This window comes from Camelus ferus, chromosome 5, assembly GCF_009834535.1.
Source record: "Camelus ferus isolate YT-003-E chromosome 5, BCGSAC_Cfer_1.0, whole genome shotgun sequence".
In the NCBI taxonomy this organism is placed as follows: Eukaryota; Metazoa; Chordata; class Mammalia; order Artiodactyla; family Camelidae; genus Camelus; species Camelus ferus.
In genome coordinates this window covers 89,287,121-89,309,646 of record NC_045700.1, presented here as the reverse complement: position 1 = coordinate 89,309,646, position 22,526 = coordinate 89,287,121, and the positions used below count along the sequence as shown (strand labels likewise).

Here is a 22,526-nt window from a genome sequence, read left to right as displayed (position 1 = left end):
ACTCCTGCTCAGCCCTAAAGTCATCTCCTCCTCCCGGCTTGCACCGCTGACGGCTTCATTCTCTGCAGGCCACTCATCAAAGTGAACCATCAGCCCTTGGAGACTGCCAACCAGCACATCTAAAATCTACCCACGCCTGGTACCGGGGTCCGGTCCACAAGTTCTACTGGGTGTCCTCTGTGTGCCTGGCATCACATCGTGCCTCAGAGTGGCCTGCAAGATTCCGTCCACTCCCCAAGCCTGCCGGGCACACGGCAGACTGAGGATGACCTTCCCTGGGATGCTCTCCTGCAGTCCGGGGCTGTCACTGAGGGCCATGAGGTTGAGGACGGACAAGACCCCTCTGGCCCAGCATCTGCCCAGGACCTCTTTGCCCTCTCTCCAAGCTTCCGTTTACCCAAGATTTCCTACTAGGACTTTTGCCATTGCCACCATCATTTATGGCAACCACGCTCATCAGTCTCCAGCTACTAAACACTCTTAATGTGGAGTTTCCTGACCCCTTCCTTCCATGCCACCGAATCCTTCCTGAAGTTAAGGCTTCCGTTATATTTATTTAGCATCTCTGACCTTAGCGATAGCCTTGGTTTTTTTGGTAGGAACACACAAGACTAGAAACATGGAAAGGTGCTGGATATTTGATGTTGCCTGGTGAGAACTCCAGCAACACAAAATGTGCTCAAAGAATGGTCCCACGTGGGCCTCAGTGATGGATGCTTCCTGGCTCCCTCCTTCTGGTGCCAATCGTGCACTCTGGGAAGTCAATCACCAACCAGATTTCCCTTTCCTTCGGTCTGCTCGGTGGTCGTCAGATGTGAAAATCCACAAGTGGAAAGAACAGGAACGGTGGACGATTGATGGTCCTTAATGAGGAGCCCACAGTTTCTTTAATCCAGGGGGGCCAGAGCACGTGGAGCGGGTCCCCTCCTTTCTGCTCAGACCCTCCCAGACCTGCACCCCCTGGAGTAATGCCCACAGAGCCCTCTCTCACAAAGAAAGGCAAGAAGCTGGTGGGCCCCTTGACGGTCAACAGTGGTGGGAAACAAGGTGGCCTCTGGGTGATGAGCAGTGCCGATCCTGTGTCTGTGAATAATAAAGACAACTGAGCTGACTGATAGGATGAAAATTAGGGTGAATTAATCCTTTCACCATTTAACGTTGCTTTTAGTAGGAAACTACTTTACCACTTAAGAGAAGCAGACAGGCTTGGTAAAATCCCTCCCATCCCAGAATACTGAATTCAGCTCTGCTCTATTTAGAAAGGTGTCAGGAGTTTTGAGGACCTAAATGCCTAGAAACGTGCACGTATTGGGGAAGAGGGAAGAGGCATCGGAGCGGATAAAACAGAGTCAAGAGCCAACGTGCTGAGATCCACACACTTGATTCTGCAGGAAAGGCCTTCACTCATGGCTCAGTCATTCTTCCTTTCCTTTGAGTTCGTTTTAGTTTCGTGCACAGCCTTGAGACCTTAGCAGTTAAGCACAGCAAATCAGAAGGGTGGTTGACACCATCAGGGGCAGAACAGTGAAAGCAGAGACCAACAGGTTGAGAAACTAATGGTAAGGGGAAGAAACAGGAAAGAGAAAGGCAAACTAAAATCACTACAGTTTGGTCCATTTAGTGTAGAGATAAGGCGCCCCGCAGTTTTCAATAGCCACTTCACGCGTCCATTCATCCACCCATCCAAGCTGTATGGAACGCCTGTTGTACGGGACAGGCCCTTGGTTTCAGACCACAGAATACATTCTAGGTTGTTTAAGTGGAAGGGGATTCAGGAGAGGCAGCTCACAGAATATGTAGTAAAACCAGAGGGAAAGGTTCAGTGCTACACAGCCATGGACAACAGCAGCCAGGTTTTAAAAAAAATCAGAACAAGAAACTCAGGCTGTTCTAGGAGAATTCTCCCTGCTTCTGCTGCTCCACACTCGCACCTCGGATGGGATGACACCGTGGACCAGACATGAGAACCCCGCCCCCCAACGCCTCCAGCGCTGTGCTTGCAGGAAAAGCATGGCGCCTGCCTCGCCTTGCTCACGTCTTCCTCCCAAGACTCTTGCACTTGGGTCTCCTGGACAGATCCCAGGCTGCAGCCCAGCTGCAAAGACATCCAGGAAACGCAGTTGTTCCCCTCCTTGCCTTTACAGCACAGAAGGGCAACTCCATGTAGTATCGGGGGTTCAGGTGAGTGTGGAGCCAGCCAACCCACAGCACGCGCCTTGGTCTGACCTCTGGCCCCGCTCATCCACACGGACCCCGCTTCTCACACTTAACTTCCAGACGACAGTAGCAGCACGGCATGCTCCCACCCGGCACAAAGCAAGTCCCCGCCACACGGGCGGAAATCTGTTCATTCTCTGCCTTCACCTCCACCCGACTCCTGCCAAGTCCCCGCAGTCACTGCGAACCTCTAGGTGATGTCTGTTCCCTCAGTTAATCCCAGTTCATCTCCGTATCCTATGCACTAGAATTAGAAAGTTAACTGGTACCAACTTGCCCTGAATAAAATAGTAGAAGAAAAGGAAGGAGGAAATGTTGGTTACATATAATTGTATATATAACTGGGTGAGGAAGAAAAGTTGGGGAGCTACTCTAGTCCTGGGTTCTCCAGCTGGTCACAAGGCAATGGTTGTATTTGTCGTTTTTTATTCTACTCCCCATTCGGTCTTCCTTTTGTCCTCAGTCAGCACCTCAACTTGTCAAGATTCTGCACCTGCTGACGTGAGCCAAACCGTCTCCAGTTCCTGCCAGGTGTGAGCACTTCCTGATCCTGCAGATAGAAGACGCTTTCGTCTTCTTAATTAAGTTTTGCCATTGAACATGCCAGTATTAGAAGGCACTGGCAGGGATGGTCTGGGTTCCCAAATGCTTTGTAATTCCATTGTGAACCAGCAGCTCTATTTCTCCCTGATGAGCTAACATGGTAATGCTAATGCCTGTTTTGGGGTTTCTTTGGCCGGTTTGTACAGTGGCATTAGGAGCCCCATGTAGCCTGGGAGCAATCTTAACTTCTTGTTCAACAGTCATTGTTGTTCCTTAGGTGAAGGCGTTTATTTATTTTTTAATGGCGGCACTGGAGATTGAACCCAGGACCTCGTGCACGCTAGGTACGCACTCTACCACTGAAAGCACTCGTTCTTTGACTACCAAGCTCTCTAACCTAGTAAAACCCAAAGTTGTGGTGGAGGAAGCAACATTTTTTCACCTCGGTGACGAGGTGTGATTGATCCCAAGAGCTACTACTCCCACCTCCGTCCTTTGGTCGTAGCTACAGAAGCAGCAGGACCGTGTGCCGGTCAGGGACTGAGGGCATGTATCACGCCCTGTAACTGCACCCCATCCTCACCAAGCGTGGCCTGCTGGCTGGTGGAAGAGCAGGCATCCCCAGTAACCCCTCCTGCTCTGAGGACAACTGTTTCTAGGAAGTGGAGAAAGCTAAGGGCAGGCAATTGTGTGCTCATTTCCTTATTTATTTACATCTATTGGTTTAATAAATAAATGTATTTATTTCAGCACAATAATCTGAAGCCATCTTGTATGGGTTACAATGGTGGGAAAATAAGGCACTCGGTCAGTCACACACGACGTGGCCGGAGGAGCGTGGGTGCGAGGAGGGCGGCTCCGCACCCGGAAGAGGTGGTTCATCCAGGGAGGACACAGCGCTGCTCCCTCCATGGGGAGGAGGGTCCAGTGTGACTGACCCATCAACTCGTTACTGACTGAGCCCCTGGGACATGGCACCTTCCTGGGGGTTCAGCATTGTCTCCCCCGTGACAGTGGCCACAGGAAAAGAGGAGACTCACGTGGTTGAGCCCAGGTGCAACTTCTATTTTTGCCCCTGGGGCACCTGGTTTATGAACCCAGCTGGGAAATCAGCTGACTGACATCCGTAGAGCAGACGCATCTCATTACTGACGACCTCCTCAGCACTGAGTGCTCTCTGGTCACATGAGACACAAATATCTGTTCCCTTTGGCGTGCTCTGAAAAGTCCATCCAAAATACCTCTTCCCCGAAACTCCTCACTCATCTCCAAATCTTGTTCTTTTCAAGTCAAAACATTTGTCTCTGCCCTACAGAAATCCAAGAGGTGTTTCTCAAAAGCAGAAGAGTTACCTGCAAAAGAATCATGCCTTTACCCTAGAAGCCTGGAGTCACAAGCTGTCACTTTCCCGCTGCAGCCTGCCCCGGGTTTTGGCAAGGATCCCACGGGCCATGGCCATACAGGCCACAGACGCTTGGAGCAAATCTGCCGGATCAGATGGAGCAGTGATGTGGCTGCTTCCCCTACAACCTGGACCAGCGGCCGGGCCCCACTTAAAACTGGTAGCTTCCTGGGTGACTTGGTAAATGAATCAGAGATGCAAACTCCAGTGTGCTGTATGTTCGCTTGAGAACTGAAAAGGTCCACAAGACCTGTGCTGCTTTCTCACGGCAGGAAGTGACAACCAGGCAACAGAGCCTGGACAGCGTACTGAGATGGCAGGCCTCTCAGCTGCTGAGGAGTTCATCCCCTACTCCCTGACACGGACATATCTTACAAGGCATCTAAGCGTCTGCTACTTCCTGCTCACCAGCATGGTGTCATCAGCGTGGACCAGCACGTGTAAGGTGATGGCATCCATAGCTCTGTAAGGGAAGTATGACCCACAGCTGGAGAACAGCTGATAACCCTAAGGCAAAATGATGAAGGTGTGCTGCTATCCCCATCAGGTGAAAGCAAATCTATTGTGGCATTCTTCCTGGAAAATCCAGGAGGCTGTGAGGGTGGTGTGGAACAGGGTGGTGACAAGGGAGGAGGTGAGCGATGGTTAGATTGTAGATATATTTTGAAGGTCAAATTCATAAGACTTGCTGATGAATTAGCTGAGAAGGGGAAAAGAGAAAAAGTAAGGGTGAGCTTTTTGGCTTGAGCAGCTGTGTGAGTGATGTTGACAAGGATGGAAAAATAAGATAGGAGAAGGAGAACTGGTGAATAGGTATGTGTTGGGGGACATGCAGAGAGGTCTGGCTCTGACATGTTAAATTTGAGATGTCTAGACTACGTCTAAGTGCTGAGCCTGCAATTAGACATAAAAGTTAGGTATTCAAGAAGGCAACCAGGACTGGAAACATGTTTGAATATTATCTGCATGTAAGTAATATTTAAAGCTATCATCTCAGGGTGACTGTAAATAGAGAAAACAGCCCAGGGAAGAGCTCGAGGACATTCGAACATTAAGCAGTCAGGAAATAAAGTTTTAAGAAAGGGAGACTGAGAAGAACAAAGAAAATCTGGAGAGTAATCAAATGTGTCAAATGCTGCTGAAAAGTCAAGTAAGACAGGAATTAAAAACTGACTGGAGTATCCAATGTTCACAGCAGCCAAGTCACAGAAGCAGCCTAAATGTTCATTGACAGATGACTAGATAAAGAGGATGTGATGTGTATATATACAATGGAATATTACTCAGCCATAAAAAAGAATAATGCCATTTGCAGCAATATGGATGGACCTAGAGATTATCATATTAAGTATGTCAGACAGAAAAAGGCAAATGTCATGATATCATTTATATGTAGAATCTAAAAAATAATAATGCAAGTGAACATATTTACAAACCAGAAATAGACACACAGACATAGAAAACAAACTTATGGTTACCAAAGGGGAAAAGGGTGGTGGAGGAGGGATAAATTAGGAATTTGGAATTAACATATACACACTACTATGTATAAAATAGATAAACAGGACCTAGTATACAGCACAGAGAATTATATTCAGTATCTTGTAATAACCTATAACAGAAAAGAATCTGAAAAATATATATATGTAATTTTTTTTTAAAAAAACTGACTGGTGTATGTTACAAGGCGATGTACGACAGCAGCCTGGACAACAGTGTCAGTGGCTTAGTGCGGGTGAATGCCTGGGCAGAGTCCAAGAAGGAACAGGACAAGAAGTAGGAAGAGCAAGTGCAGAGAAAGCTTGAGGAATTTTGCTTTAAGAGCAGAATGGGGAGTGGGGTCGGGGAGCTTCTTAAAAATGTATGTTTATGTGCTGATGGAAATGACCCACTAGAGGGGTGAAATTAATGACGCAGCATGAAAGGGGCATAACTGCCGAGCCCAGCTGTCGAATGGGTGAGAGAAGGTGAAATCCATAAGGGGAGGTGTGGCCATGGATGAAAATGGGAAGAATTCATCACCTGAGACAGGAACGAGGCACTGACGGACCAGGTGAAGGGCCAAGGAGGCAGTTCTCTTACGACTGCTTCCAGCTTCTCAGTGAAATAAGAAGCCACAATATCAATTATGAGTGAGGAAGAAGGAGGAATGTCGGAGACTTTAGGAGAAAGAAGAGGGTGTGAAATAAAACATCTCGGCAGGTAAAAGAGAGTAAGAAACTCAGTTTCTTACAGGAAAGGTATTTTCTAAGTTGGGTTTTAAAGTCAGACACCTCTTCAAAAAACACAGACCCAAGAAACGCAGAAAAGAGGGGAAATGAAAGGATGGTCTCTTTTTTTCTAGTACTGAAGATGTTAAAGCAGGTGACTGTATTTGAGAAAAAATACAATTATAATACTACCTTCAGATATAGAAATCTTGATAGACGCACTGTTTTGTGCTGGCTCTCCCGTGTGTGGCGGACACCGTCCCTCTGTTCTCCCATACTGCCCTGTGCCATGCAGTTAAATGGGGCCGTATAATTAGTTCTGGCCCAAGGACTATGAGTAGAAACACCGTATCAAAACATAGCACATGAACCTCAGCTGTCTCTTCCCTGCCACAGTGACTAAGGACGGCACAAGTTTCAGACGGTGCCGTTACAAGACGGTGGGGTCTCCAATAGCCGGGGTCCCTGAGGAACTTCATGGAGCAGAGCCTCCTATCAGCCCACAACGGGTACAAATCATGAATGAAAAAAAACAGCTACTATCACCTTAATCTACTGGGGCTTTAGTCACAATCTATAACTTAGTCGATCCTAATACAGTTACTGTGGAAAACTTTTGAATTTTTCTAGTAGTTATATATAACACATAATTGCAATTTATGGATGACTACAAGCTTTGAATCCTTCACAAGGTAATGAGGAGGTCCTTCTTGTAGTGACACTCATTCAAAATGGAATCACCTTTAGGGAATCCCATCAGTTAAATGATAAGCTGATACTGACTCAAACCATCTTCTGACTTTATCCTTTCTGTCAGTTTAAATTCCACGATTGCAAACTTGGCTCATTAGCAATGACTCATAGACAAATACTTAAAAGATATAAAAAAGAAATCTGAGTGATCAGGATTACACAGATAGGACAGCAGCAAGGATTAGGAAGACTCTGACAGGTCTTGAGGGGGTGAGGACCTTTTCTCTCATGGACGCTTCCATGTATCCAAAGGAAGAAAATATTTCCAAAGCCATGGCCTGTCATTCTGGTACCCGCCTGCTGTAGTTCTTGTCTAACTGAGGGAAAAAACACATTCCCATCCTTAACTCCAGCTTGTAAAAGACAGAACCTTTTCCTTATGTTCTTCAGGGACCAAAGTGGACAAGTTAACTAGCAAACAAGGTGGATTTGAATCCTGGCCCTTCCCTTTCGTAATTACATAGTCCTGGGCATTCTACTTAGTGCTCTGAGCCTGTCCCCACATCTGATCTTGCATTTGATCACACGAGGAGCAGAACAGAGTGATTTAAGCACACCAGCTAGGGAGTAGGGCTGCCCCAGCACAACACCTGGTTCCACTGTTCACTCTCTGTGCACTTTATCTGAGCCTCTGTTTCCTCCTCTATAAAATCAAGACAAGATAGTCTCTATCCATTCACCTCACAGTGCTGCCTGAGGGTTCCCCTGGATTATGTCCAGTCAGTGCTTAGCACATAGTAGGTACTAAATTCAATAAACGGTAGTTATGATTATATGGAAATGATACTAAAATTTTAGTGCCGTCAACATGAAGGATAACACGTGTAAAGCACATAGAAAATGTGTAATTAATGGGCAGAAAAGGGAGACAGAACAGCTTGCTACCTCGCCCATTTCTGAGAAGACACTGGAAAGAAAGGTCCTGTAGGCACTCAGCTACCGGGAGTCAGTTCAGTTGCCATGATTGAGAGTCTGGGGAGGCCTCCCCCACACTGAGACCAGGATTGAGACCCCGTGTCCAGCATGTGACAGCTGTCTGGGATTACAACATATTCTAAATATAAACAATAAAGGAAAACTCTTAGAAAATGTCTTAATATTAAAAAAAAAAACCTATGGTTACCAAAGGGAAGGGAGGGATAAATTAGGGGGTGGGGATTAACAGATACACATTAGTATATATAAAATAGATAAACAACAAGGACCTACTGTATACCACAGGGAACTATATTCAATTTCTTGTAATAACATATAATGGAAAAGAATCTGAAAACGAAAAATATATATGTATGTATATGTATAATTGATTCACTTTGCTGTACACCTGAAACTAACATTGTAAGTCAATGACACTTCAATAAAAAATGTTTAAAAATTGTGAACTACATTCAATTATCTTGTAATAACCTATAATGGAAAAGAATCTGAAAAAGAATATATATACATATAACTGAATCACCTTGCTGTACACCTGAAACTAATAGACCATTGTAAATCAACTACACTTCAGCTAAAAAAAAAAAGAGATCTTCTGAACTTCCTTTGAAAAATCTAAACTCTGTAACACTAGTGTAGATAACTACCCCATTACTATACAACAGAGAGTAGAGAAGAAAATTATAAGGTTTTGGAGGAAAGGAAGGAATTCTCAAGAGAGCTGAAATTTCCACCAGTGTAAGTTCATTTGTGACTCATCATATTTTATAATGAAAATATCTACCATTTGTTTTGCATTATAAGTTGGTCTAAAAAATACCCCCATCTAAGACTCCCAAACCCTGGGGCTCTTTTGCTTGGTAGATGCCAGGTTGCAAAATACAAGGTACTGTACCATCCTGACTACCGTTGTAGCTACTTTGAATCCAAAACACAGCTAATCATGGATTTAGCTCCCCCTGGCGGTGGTGCATGAATTTAACACACAAAACCTACGGTAAAAGTTGAAAGGCATCCTAGGGCTTATCTAGTTAAAACCTTTCTTTTTATAAATGGGTAAATCAAGGCTCAGAGGGGATGAGGGTGTGGCTGCCCAAGGCTCGTGGTGGGGAGTGCCTGAGTGCAGAACGAACCCAGCTCTCTGGCCTCGAGCTGATTTAAACACCTACACTGCCTGTACCCAGTGCAGATGGAAAAGCACCCTCCCACCTCCACCCCAAGCTTCCAGACCTTCAGAGTCTCGTGAGATATTTAATCTGCACAATTTTACTATCAAATGGTCAAATTCTTGGCCTGGATGCTTAGAAACAGGTTGCGGTAAACCAAGAAAACACAGGTGCTGGGTCCACCGAGACCCACCAAATCTGACCCGCAGGGCATGGGCCCGGTCTCTCTTCCACCTGCTTCCCAGGGGCTTCGCCTACTTGGCCAGACTTGGGAACCACAGTCACCAAGAATTGGGGAAAACGAGTAAAAACCTATTCCTCCACGGCCAAAATGTGGCAGAGATTTTCGTCCTCAGTGGGTCTCACGAGGGCCTGAGTCACAACCAAGAGGGATGTGTTTGTTAGCTAATCATGATTGTCCCTTTCCCTGCATGGGCCTCAGCAGCCCCCAGGAAGGTCCCTCATGGCAGCCTGACCTCAGTGAGTGCTCTGCAAGCCTGGGGCTGGCCCTTGGCATGACTTCCCAGTGCACGGGGACACTGGGTTCACCTCTCAGGGTGCTCGTCTTAGCCAAGCTCCCAGAGGACGCCTCTCTGTGGGTTTAGCTGAGAAATATAACCATCCAGCCCACTTGACCTTAAGGCACTCATCCCTAGAGGCTCCACGGCTTGGTCAACATGGAATCAGGAGACGAGGAGGGCATAGCTCAGTGGTAGGAACCATGCTTAGCACACGTGAGATCCTGGGCTCAACCCTAGTATCTGCATCAAAAAATAGGTAAACCTAATTGCCACTTCCCCGCACCTCCACCCCACCCCCCCTAAAAAAGAAACATGGAATCAGAGTGAGGGCAGGCAGCTGGATGGCCCTGATTGCTGGCGGCATTAGCTGGCGGCATTAAGTTTTAGTGGAAACTGGGCTGTGGGCTAGCACCACGGGGCCCCTGCCCCCTTCCACCCAGAGTCCCCACACCCTCTGTGTCTCCCATGTGTGATTATGCCTCTAAGGCAGACCCATCACTTCACCCAGTCTGAGTCCACTCTGGCCTTTGGGACCTTTCTGTCTTATAAAGGTGACCTTGCAGCTCTCACTTTCAGTTTTTGTGGGTTTGTTTTTTTGTTTTTTGTTTTTTGGTTTTTTTTTTTTTTGATAATTTGTTAAAATTATCATGTTTTAATACCACTATTTTATAAAAGAAGGGACATTTTAACTCTCCCCCAAATAGAAAGGGCTAACCACCAATGAAGAATGGTCATTTAAATGGAATTAGTTAAGAGGGGAGGGTATAGCTCAAGTGGCAGAGTGCCTGCTTAGCATGCACGAGGTCCTGCGTTCAATCCCCAGTGCCTCTTCAATAAGTAAACTTAATTACCCTTCCCCAAAATAAAAAAGATTTTAAAAAAGATTTAGAAATAGGAACTAAATGTAATGTAGTAGCTCAGGTTGGACCCTGGAACATCACAGGGCATTAATGGAAAACCTGATGAAATACAAATCAAGTCTGTGGTTAGTCACTAGAATTGTGCCAATATTAATTGCTTAGTTTTGATAAATGTCCAGGTTATGTAAGGTGTTAGCAATGGGGAAAGCTGGGTGGAGGGTACATGTAAATTCTCTGTACTACATTTTACAACACTTTAATAAATCTAAAATTATTTATAAATAAAAAGTTAAAAATAATAATAACATGGAAGAAAAAGGAGACAAGTGACAGCCTGAGGTTCCTCGGGTTAGACCTTGGAACCAGGTGGCAGGTGGCACTGGCCTTGAAGAGAAGAGGAAACCTCCCTCCCTGAGATCACAGGAAAGGGTGGGACAGGGACACAGATAATTTGCTAATATATCTGCCCCCCCAAAGTTTGAAATAGAAGACTTTTCATTAATAAAATAACTTAATAAATTATGGGGCAAAATAGATAAAAGAAAGTTGTTTATAAATGAAGGGGAAATAGGTACATGGAACACATAAAATACAGATTAAAACCAGCAATGAATGGTTAACGTTACATAGAGAGAAAAAAGCAGCAGCCTTGGACCATGTTCCATCTTCAAACGATTCTGCTCTGCAAGGATTCAGAGGGCTGAAATCAGCAACCTAGAAAAGCCTTACATGAGAGCACCAGGTGAATTATGGAGGCTATTTTCAAGATTGCACCAAAATAATGGCAGGACGTTGAGAGGGAAAGAAATAGGGGTGTGAAAGTGAGCAAAGCCTGAGGGAAGTCAGTTGTTCTGTGCAAGGAATAAATTCCACAAGACCCTGCAGTAACCACTATTTCCTATTGAATCCTTCCATTTATTCTCAGGAACAAACCCAGGCCCTGGCAGAAATTTTAATACATCCTCCTACTATATTTACTTACAATTCTCCTTCAGTGGTAATCACTCTGTAATATATAGAAATAGCGAATCACTATGCTGTGCACCGGGAACTAACATAGTGCTGTAGGTCAATGACGCTTCAATTAAAAAACAAAAAAACCAAACAGCAAATAAACAAAACAAAAGTTCTCCTTCATTTAAAGTATGAATAACCAGCTTCTTAGCAGCAACAAGTACAAAATCTGAACTTTAATATACTTTTTAAATGCCAAAAAATAAACAGCACAATAATCATTCATTCATAATACTTGTTTCTAGCCCTCCATTTTTGGCGCGGGGGACAAGTATATACGTTTAAACTCAAAAGGGCTATATTAAGTAATACAGATTACATAACTTAAAATTAATACATAAAAATCAAGAAATTTTATTGTATTACTGTAAAAAGAATGTTGATTTTTTTAGATAATATTATCACCTTGGGAAATATTGCATGTTCTCTTTTAAATGGATGTTGCCCTGGAACATCACAGCTTAATAGTGAGTTAGGACTCTTCGGTTGCAAGCAACAGACTCCAACTCTGATCGACTTAAGCCAAAAAGTACTTAACAGAAGGATACTATGTGTGTGTTTGGGAGATGACAGAATTGTCATTGCTCTAGAATCGAAGGAATAGCTAATGGGGGAGGAACCAAAGCCCCTTCCAGGACCCAGGGAGAGGAGCTATAATGGTTGCACCAAGGCCCTAACACTGGTTGAAACCAGCACCAACTGCATTTTCGTTCCTGGTCCTTCTGCTGAAGAGTTAAAGTAGGGAGAGAATCTATTTGGTGAGCTTGGAGCCTGGGGAAAGGCAGGGCACTACAATGAACAGTGCCTCAGAACCAGCCATGGTTCTCATAGGTAATTCAGAAAAGGGCTCTTATTGGAAGAAATGGAAATGGATGGGGAGTAATCACTACCAGCCTTTTTCTCTTATGCCATTATGCCTCTGCCTGAGTTTTTGCCTTGACTTGGAATGCCCCTCTGACCTGGAATGCCCCAAGTTAGCCAGACCATCTGAACAAATTCCTATTTTCCCCTCAAAACCCAGATAAAGTAACCCACTTCTGTGAAGCCAGGCAGAGGAAATCACCTTACACTTCGTACCTTGCTCACACTTCCCTTGTTGAATTGCTCACACTATATTGTAATCATTTGTATCTGTATGGATCTCTCCTGTTAGACAGTAAGTTCCTTAAGGGCAAGAATAATATCTTTTCAACTCTGCTGCTTCTGTTCCTAGGACAGTATCTGTCATAAAGTTAAGTATTCAACAAAGCTTGCTAAAATAAATGCAAATAATAAACCACTGCTATATTTTAAAAAAAGAAAACTTTAGATAAAATTAAACAACTTTGAAGAAGTAAAAGGACAATTCTAGAGAGACACAAAATAACTGACTGTTACCTTTGCAAATCTGCGTGATGTTTGAGAAAGCCTGGCAATGTCTTCAAGATCCAAATAAGAAATGATATTCAGGAGCAAGTTGTCTGGGAGCCGTTCAAGGAAGTCAATTTTACCTTCACATAAATTCAAGACATGGTCTAATATTCTTGCACCAAATATTAGGGCAATTTGAACTGTAATTCAAAGAAACCAACAAACCAACAGAGTTACCATGTGCAGTCACGTAAGAATTATGATTGTTATCAGTAAGAAAAGCTATGGGGCATTTTCCCCCTCAGAGTGATGTGAGGTTATGCTGAGTCATTCCTACTTTCACCAAGCTGCCTCTGGGACCAGTGGTATGTATTTGTGAGGCATTTGTTTCCAACAGCCATCCTCGCCCTGAGATCAGAATTGCTTAGGTACACTACTGTTGAACACAGCGATGGACTGCACCAAATTCCAGTCCAGACAACAGACTTAACTAGTCCCGGTGTCCTCATCTTCATCCTCGCAATCTCTCTGACTGGGCAAAAATGCTGGTCCAGGTAGTTTTTCTACCACCCTCCTTCCTTTCCCCAAACTGGTGTGAGACACGCTAATATCTCTTCACTTTAATTGATTTTTGTTCTCTTGTTGTGATACATTGTTTCTCTACCAAACTTTCTTCCTTCTTCCTTACTTTATTTCATTCCTATCTTTATGTAATTAAAAAAAATAGAAAGAGGTAAAGAGAAAAATAGAAGAGTATTTCACAAAAATTGTGTTCATTTTTGCCTAATATTTTTCATACCTTTTCAGTAATTTCCAAACTAAGAAATAGTTCACAAAGAATCAACCAATACAATAGTCTACTTAAGCATGTTTAATGTAGGAAAAAACAGAGTTGGTTGGTTGGTTTTTTTTACCCCAGCTCTTCTGAACAACCAAGAGACAGCTAGTAAATAGGAAAACATGTTTGGAAGATACATATTCAAATTTTAACATTGGTTAAATCCAAGTAGTGATTTTATTTTCTTCCTTTCATTTATCTGCATTTTCTAATCTTTCTATAATAAACCCATATTATCAGTGTAATTTTTTAAAATCTAGGATGAATGGATGGAAGGAAGGAAGAAAAGAAGGCTATTTCTCTCTATAGGAATGGAAAAGGGGTTATAAGAAGGTATACATGTGGATTCCAGTGGACCCAAAGCTGGGGACTTCCTTAGTTTCTTGAAGCCCAATTTTTCACTTCTGACTCTGAAAGCACCACTATATATAGCCTTTCCAGATAACTTCTCTTAGAACAGAGAGAGTGCACTCTACAAGGGACTAAATGTCCAAGATTTGAAGACCATCTTCTTCCTGAAACATTCCTTCTGGGGCGAGTGGGATGGAGTTGTCAAGAATACTGGGCTCCCTGCAGAAGCAGGCAGACCTGTGACCCTAGAGATTGATGGATCTCTGATTTCAAAATGTTTGTAAGGTGTGGAGCTATGTTTATGTAAAAGCTCTAATTGTGCTAACTTGGAAGAGCTAGCCATATAAGATTTCTCTCCAAAACTGGTTAGTCCAGTTTTCTAGAGGCAGTAAGGGTTTCAGTTCCTCCTAAATTCTGAGTGCTTCCAATTCAGAGCACTTCTAAAGTCCAAGGATTTTGTTGGAGGAAAAATAACCCTTCAAAAACTCAACCCCCCAGTAGAATAAGAAGAAGAAGCAATGCTATTGATTAGAAAAACAAAACAAAACAAAAAGAAACCCTTAGTATAATAGAAATCCCTTAAAGTAACTGGAGATGTTTGAATATTTTAAAATGCTAGGAAAGCATGCTTAAAGCATGTTCTGATGCACTGTAGGAAGTCTCTACCAATAAAGTCTTTCAAATGTAAAAATCATAAAAGGACACACGCACTTAAGTATGTAATGTGATAGTTTCAAGGTATACAGGTATTGGGGTACTTAGGAAAAAAAATCTGCTGGTTTATGTTTTTAATATAACCAACATGTAACCAACATTTATTTATTTTAGAATAAGGAGAACAATGTTAAAACAAATTCCATTTTGAAAAAGTGAAATTACTGCCTTTGTGTTGGATTATGTGGCAGCCAGCCTCCCAGACAGCTGCTGACTCTCTCCTCCTGGACTCACCCCTCTCTGTGTTCCCAACTCACACTGAATTAGGGCTGACCTATGTAACCAGTAGGAAATTGCAGAAATACTCCGAGGCTAGGTCATAAAAGACATTGGAGCGTCTGTCTTGCTCTCTTGGATCATTCACTCTGGGAGCAGCCAATTGCCATGTCCTAACAATACTCAGCAGCATTATGGAGAGGTCCATGGGGAAAGAAGTTGAAACCTCCTGCTCACAACCACCACTGACTTGTCAGCCGTGTGTATGAGCCATTGTGGAACTGGATCCTCCGGCCCCCGTCAAGCCTTCAGATGACTGGGGCCCCAGGCAACACCATGCAAAACCCTGAATCAGAACAACTGGGTAAGCTGCTCCCAAATTCCTGACCCACTCTCTGAGTTAATAAGCATTTATTATCATTTTAAGCCCTTGGGTTTTAGGGAAATTTGTTACACAACAATAGACAATAATGATTCAGGTACCTGCAAACGCCATGGCGCCATAATGGAAACTAGAATCTGGGAAGGGCTTTGAAGTCAGAAAGTACATAGAAATTTGAATGAGTTTGAGGAGAGTGTCGGTGGAAGCCGGAAAAGCCTTCAATAAATAGTGTAGTAAGTAAACAAATACCTGTTAGCAGAAGCCTGGTGGCCTCTGAGGAGGCTTTATAGGTGAGGAAAGAAAAGTGAGGAAAACATTATTTAAAAACTGGAGAAAAGGGTGGGGGTGACTGGAGGAAAGGGAATCCTTGTTATGTAGTGGCAGAAAGTTTGGCAATATTATCGCCTGCTGTAATATGGAAGTAGGGACTGTCCCTAATGGGTGTGTGACTTGTCTAAGAGCTCCAAGCAGAGTGTTGTTGAACATGATGCCTGATTTCTTCTTGCCGCTTAAAGTAAAACGTGATCAGAAAGAGATAAGCTAAAGGGAGGTCTCTTGAAAAGGAACCTGGATTCGCTGGTTTTGAACATTGTCTGCCTCTTCAGATGGCAAACACTGCTTAAGTTAAGAAATGACTCCCAAGTAAAGACCAAGTCCAGAGCAGTGTCAAGAAAACATGGTACAAAGATGATGCTGATCTACAGATGACTGGATAAAGAAAATGTGTGTGTGTGTGTGTGTGTGTGTGTGTGTGTGTGTGTGTGTGTGTGTGTGATGGAATACTACTCAGCCATAAAAAAAGAATAAAATAATGCCACTTGCAGCAACATGGATGGACCTGGAGAGCATCATTCTAAGTGAAGAAAGTCAGCAGAAACACTGCCAGCTTGAACTGAAGGGGTTCAGAGGCAATATAAAAGGAAAAGATGACTCCGGACCCCCACACTTCCATGAGCAGGAAGTAGGCTAAGAAAAACTACACCTGCAAATGTGGGCTACCGTTCATCAAAAAGGAAAGGTGGCTCAGAGGATGGAACCAAGAGTCCAGAGGGGACGCCAAGAGCCATGAAGAGTCTTGTTCTAGGTCTTGAGCTCTAATCAAGAGCCGATAGCCTACGCCCTGATGGATTTCCAAAACTCTTTGGACCAGCGACTCCCACGGGGCTACCATTTCCACATTGTTTCCAGAGCATCGTATACAGTGATTCTCTCAAGCATGTCGCATCATTATATGTTAAGGGAGGGGAGACAGAAAACTTGTCTAATTCACCCATTTCAGATTTAGAGAAGCCACCCTTGAGGAGCTGTACCTAAGGCATTACACCTGAGGCGCCCCAACCACACATGGACCTGGTTTACGTGATGAAATCCTGAACTACTAAAGACATACTTAAGGAACGAAAAAAATTACCCAGAAGGGAAGAATAGAATCCCAGAAGCCATGAAGACAAAAGAAATAGTAGTAAACATAGGCAAATCTAAAGAACTACTACTGTATAAAACATGTTTTAAATAATATACTTTGGAGGAGGTGTCAAAGCAAAGCAAATCAAAACACCAGTCAACAATTACATATAAGGTAGAGGTTTGGAATGTAAACATTCTAAGGTCCTTATGTTCAAGAAGCAGATAGAAATATTGATAAATGTCAAAGTAAACCTGTTACAGTTTTAAGGGACACCTACAAAGAGAGAGGAAGGAAGGAAAGAAGGAAGGAAGGAGGGAAGGAAGGAAGGAAAAAAGGGAGGAAGGGAGCAGAGGGGATAATGCACCAATTCTGACTCAAGAAATAGGCAACCTGAGAGACTAAAACCAGTAAATTAACTGAATTGACTGATTAGTTTGAAAAGCTTCAGGTCTACACTGCTTTATAGGTTAGCTTTATAAATTCTCAAAGAATAGACAATCCAAATATTATAGTTTGTCCCAAAAAAGAGAAATAGAAGGAAACTCCCAACTCAAATCGCAGGGTTGCTCTAGCTGGCAATAACGGTAGGCAAAAGGAAAACTGCATACGAGACATCACTTAGGAACATACGTGGCAAAAACTCTAAATAATTATTTAGATACTGAATCTTTGAATATATTTAAAAACTTGTGAACAGTACAGTTCATCCTGGGATGATCCAAGGATAGAGTAACTTTGGAAGATACACTCATTATCATTCACCATATTTAACAGATAACAAGAAAAACATGATCATCTCAAAGATGTAGAAAAATTATTCCATATAATTCTAACATCTATTTATGAATAAAAACTCCTAGAAAGCTGTAATAAAAGGGAAATGTCTTTAACCTGATAACCTGCCATAGGCTGTTACGAAAAACCTGACAATAGTAGCAGTATGAATTTGTATAGTATTCAAAATCTGCCATGTACTGCTCTAATTTTTACATATGGAGTGTGCAGCACACATACATATAGTCATTTGATCCTCACAATAATGCTATGCAATGAGTACTATTATTTCCCTCTTGTAAAGAGAAAGATGAGAAACAGAGAGGTTAAGTGGCTTGCCCAAAGTCACACAGTGAGGGGGTGAGGGTATAGCTCAGTGATAGAGCACATCCTTAGCATGCACGAGGCCCTAGGTTCAATCCCCAGTATCTTCATTAAAAAATAAATCAATAAATAAACCTAATTACCTCTTCTGCCAAGAAAAAAAGTAGGAAAAAAAAGAAGTCACATAGTAAGAACGAAGACTGAACCAAGCAGTCTTCTCCCTAGTGCAGCTCCTCACCATGATGTTATATGGCCTTTAATGTCAGGCGCAACACTAGACTGTCTACTCTCACCATTTCTATTCAACACAGTTTTGGAGGTTAAAAAAAGAAAAAAAGGAAGACACAAAAATGTATCAGGGTTAGGAAGCAAAGGAAAAACTGCCATTCCTGCAACTGCAGATGATCTAAATATCAACATACAAAAGTCAAGAAGTTTTACTGAAAAATGATCAGCATCATTCCCCTATATACCAGCAATAATTAATTCAAAATTATGATTTAATATGCATTTATCATTTGACCCAGTAATCTTGCAAATATGTACTAAATATGAAATGACCCATGCACGAGGTTATTCATTTTGCCATTATGTGTAATACTAAAGGATTAGAAACAACCCAAATTTTCATTATTACGATTCTAGTGAATCCACACAGAGAAACAGTATGCAGCTATTAAAAAAAAAAAGAAGAACATCATCTCTGAAGGCATGAAGTGATCTCTGGGATATACTGATGAAAAGGTAAAGTGTTGAAGAGGAGGAGCAGAATTTGTGTAAAAAGCTGGAGGATACAAGCACATACATGAAGTTGTTTATATCTGTGAAAGAAACACGGAAAGGGTGCATAAAAGCAAATACAAGCAGTTACGTATAGAACAAGGGAAGGAAAGGGCGGAGCAGTTAGGGATGAAAGCAAGCCTCCTTACAATTGTGACTCTGAAAACATATGCATGTTTCGCATAATCAAAACTCAAAACAGAATTTCTTAAACTTTTAAGATTCTATTCTTAGCTACAAAAGATTATAAGGTGCTTGGGAAGAATTTGGACCAAAAATATATAAGATCTTAATGAAGAAAACATTAAAACTTTATTGGAAAACATAAAAGAAGATCAAATAAATGGAAAGAAATGCCAGACTCATGCTGGGAAGACCAAAGGATGACAGTTCTTCTGTCAAAAACCTAAAAATTCAATTCAATTCCAGTTAAACTTTCAACAGGGATTTTTGTATAGATTTACCAGCTGATCTTAAAACTCATATGCAGGGTAAAAAGTCAAGAACAGCCCTTGGAAACATTAGGAGAAGGAGGAAGATGAATTCATCTTCACAGGTAAGAAAACTTACTTATAAAAATTGTAATTAAAGCAGTGCAGTGTTGGTTGTAGACAAACAACTGACCAACAGAACTAAATATCCCTGGAAATGACAGATACATTGAAACTTGCAATATGTAGAGATGGGATTACAGAACAATGTGGAATAACTAAACTCTCCTATAAATATTGCTGGGAATATTGACAAGCCACACAGAACAAAAAATGATAATGTTTCGTCTCATCATAGCCCAAAACAAACTTGAGATGAGTTAAAGACTAAATATGAGAAACAAGTCACAAAATACTTAGATTTTTTTAAAAAAATAGACTTCTCCTTTCTCTTTTTTTTTTTTTTTTTTTAATGGAGGTACTGGGGATTGAACCCAGGTCCTCATGCATGCTAAGCATATACTCTACCACTGAGCTATACCCACCCTCCACAAAATGCTTAGAATTAAACATAGGAGCTTATCCTTATGAAATTAGTGTAGGAAAAGATTTCTTAAACAAAACACAAAAGTATAAATCATATATTAAAAGACAATTTGAGCTCTATTTAAATTGCAGACTTCTTTATGGGTAAAAACACACAAACAAGGTGAAAAGATAAACCAAAAACTTGATGAAGTATCTGTAGCACATGTAACCAAACTGAAGAATTGGTACTCAAAATACACATTAAAAAGTTTCTATGATCAATACAAAGAAGATAAACAACTAAATAGAAGAAATAGACAGAGAAAATAAATTAGTAATTATCAGAAGGGAATTCGTCAATAAATGGTCAATACATATCAGAAAATGTATTTAACCTCATTACTAATCAGGGATTTTACACACACAGTTTGGCAAAAATTAATATGTATCTCTGATTACACCAAATGGTGAGAATGTGGGCAAACAGCATCTCTCTCATACAATGCCAATGGGAACATAAATTGGTTTAACTCATTTGGAGTGTCAATACCTACTAATGTTAAAAAGGCACACTTCTTACAATTCAGCAAACACTGCCATATGCCCAGTTAGAGAGACGCCCACACATTGCACAAGGATAAGTGAAGATTTATTGTTGCAAAAAGTGGAAACCACCTAACTACCCTCAATAGGAAGATAATTGAATGAACTACGGTTTATAATAAAGTAGAATACCATAAGCCTTTGAAATGAACCAGATATACGTAGACCAAGTGGATAAATCTCAAAAACAGTGTTGAATGATAAAGTTAAAAAAAAAAATACAGTATGATACCACTTATGTAAAATTTTAAACATATAAAAGTAGTATATATTAATTATGTATTTATAACTTATGTGTAACAAAATATACTTGGAAATGATATCAACTTCAGAACAGTTAGTAGAAGGGAAGAGAGGAGAAAATAAGTGAGGAGCAGAAATTTGACTATATATGTAACTTTTTAATCTTTTTAAAAGACTCTAAATATGGTGCTCACTTCAACAGCATGTGTAATAATAGTGGGATGATAAAGAGAAGATTAATATGGCCCTGAGAAAGGATGATGTAAAATTAAAACAATTCAAAAAAATTAAAACCACTCAGAGTAAGATTTTCTGATCATGTGCAGCTAAGCCAGAAATCAAGAAAAAAAAATAATCAGAAGGGTGGGAAGGGATAAACTTGGGAGTTTGAGATTTGCAAATGTTAGCCACTACATATAAAAATAGATTTAAAAAAAACAAATTTCTTCTGTGTAGCGCAAGGAACTATATTCAATATCATGTAATAACCTTTAATGAAAAAGAATATGAAAACAAATATATGTATGTATATGCATGGCTGGGACATTGTGCTGTGTATCAGAAACTGACACATTGTAATTGACTGTACTTCAATAATAAATAAGTAAATAAATAAGATAAAATAAAAAATACATAAATCTTTTAAAGTAACCAAGAAAATCCCAACTACCTGAACTTAAAATATTTCCAACTAATTTATGGATCAAAGAAAAAATCAAAGTGGAACTTAGAAAATATTTTAAACTGAAGAGAATAAAGACGTGACGTATCAAAGCTTATATAGTTACAGCAGCACTTAAGGGAAATGAAGGTGGGGAAAATGGCTGAAAACAATCATTTGAGCTTTCATCTCAAGCAGCTAGGAAAAAAATGACAAATCAGATCTGAGAAAAAAGTAGGAGGAAGGAAACAATAAAGGTAAGAACAAAAATCAATAATAAAATTAAACAGAGAAAATCAACTGAGCTAAAAATTAATTCTTTGAGAAAATAAATAAAATGAATAAATCCCTAACAAGATTGATCAAGAAAAAAAAGAGAGAGAAAGGGACAAATTATAATTATCAAGGGATGAAAAAGAGAACAGCACTACAGAGACCATAGACATTGAAAGAAGATACTATGTATGAGTAACTTACACCAACATATTTGATCATTTGAATAAAATGAAGCAAATGTGACAAATGTTAAAATCTTCTGTTAATGGTGTTGGGTATCTATAATATTATACTCTGTTCTTTTTTGTAGGTTTAAGATATTTCTCAGATACACACTACTATACATAAAATAGATAAACAACAAGGACCTACTGTATAGCACAGGGAACTATATCTTGTAATTACCTATAATGGAAAAGAATCTGAAAAATTGAATCACTTTGCTGAAATATTGTAAATCAACTGTACTTCAATTTAAAAAAAGATATTTCTCAAACTTTTAAAGGGCATGGTATATAACGTAACGTATAAGATTCTTCTTTTTGTGTTAACATATCGCATATATGCATAGACCATTTCTGGAAGGATACACACGAAACTGTTAACCATGGTTGTCTTGGGAACTGGAAACATGGGGTCACAGGGAGACTTATTTTTATCCTATATCTTTGTAAACTGATTTAACTTTTGTTTTACTATGTGCATTTATTTGTTTTTTAATATCTAAAAAATTAGTTGATAAAAAATGATAAAATAGGAGAGTCTTCCTCAGATCCATCTTCCCTGCTCTTCATCCCAGAGCCAGGTTCCTGGGCTTCTGCCCCTCCCTCCCTCCCACCTCACTCTCCACCACACAACTTACCCCAGGTCTGTAGAAATTCTAGAGCTCCTGGCTGAAGACACGGAGCAGCACCTCTCTGATTAGAGAGGGCAGAGAGGAGAAGAAGAGTAGACTGAGGTGGTAGATAAGTATGAGAAAAAGAAGTCCCAGGTCAAAAGTTAAGACATGGGCCTCCAGAAAGAAC

The 22,526-nt window shown here is 41.1% G+C and overlaps 1 protein-coding gene across 5 annotated transcripts in view; it reads right to left on the bottom strand.

Moving 5' to 3' along the window:
- The window catches only part of FBXO36 (F-box protein 36), an 82,582-nt gene that overhangs the window by 3,399 nt on the left and 56,657 nt on the right, over positions 1-22,526 (bottom strand). For all 5 annotated transcript variants that reach the window (XR_004320122.1, XR_004320121.1, XR_004320123.1 and 2 more), the window contains exon 3: positions 13,000-13,172. Coding sequence is in view for 1 of the 5 variants with exons in the window: in XM_032480439.1 (XP_032336330.1) it covers positions 13,000-13,172 (173 nt within the window). In the remaining 4 variants the exon portion in view is untranslated. The remainder of the gene's footprint in view (positions 1-12,999; positions 13,173-22,526) is intronic.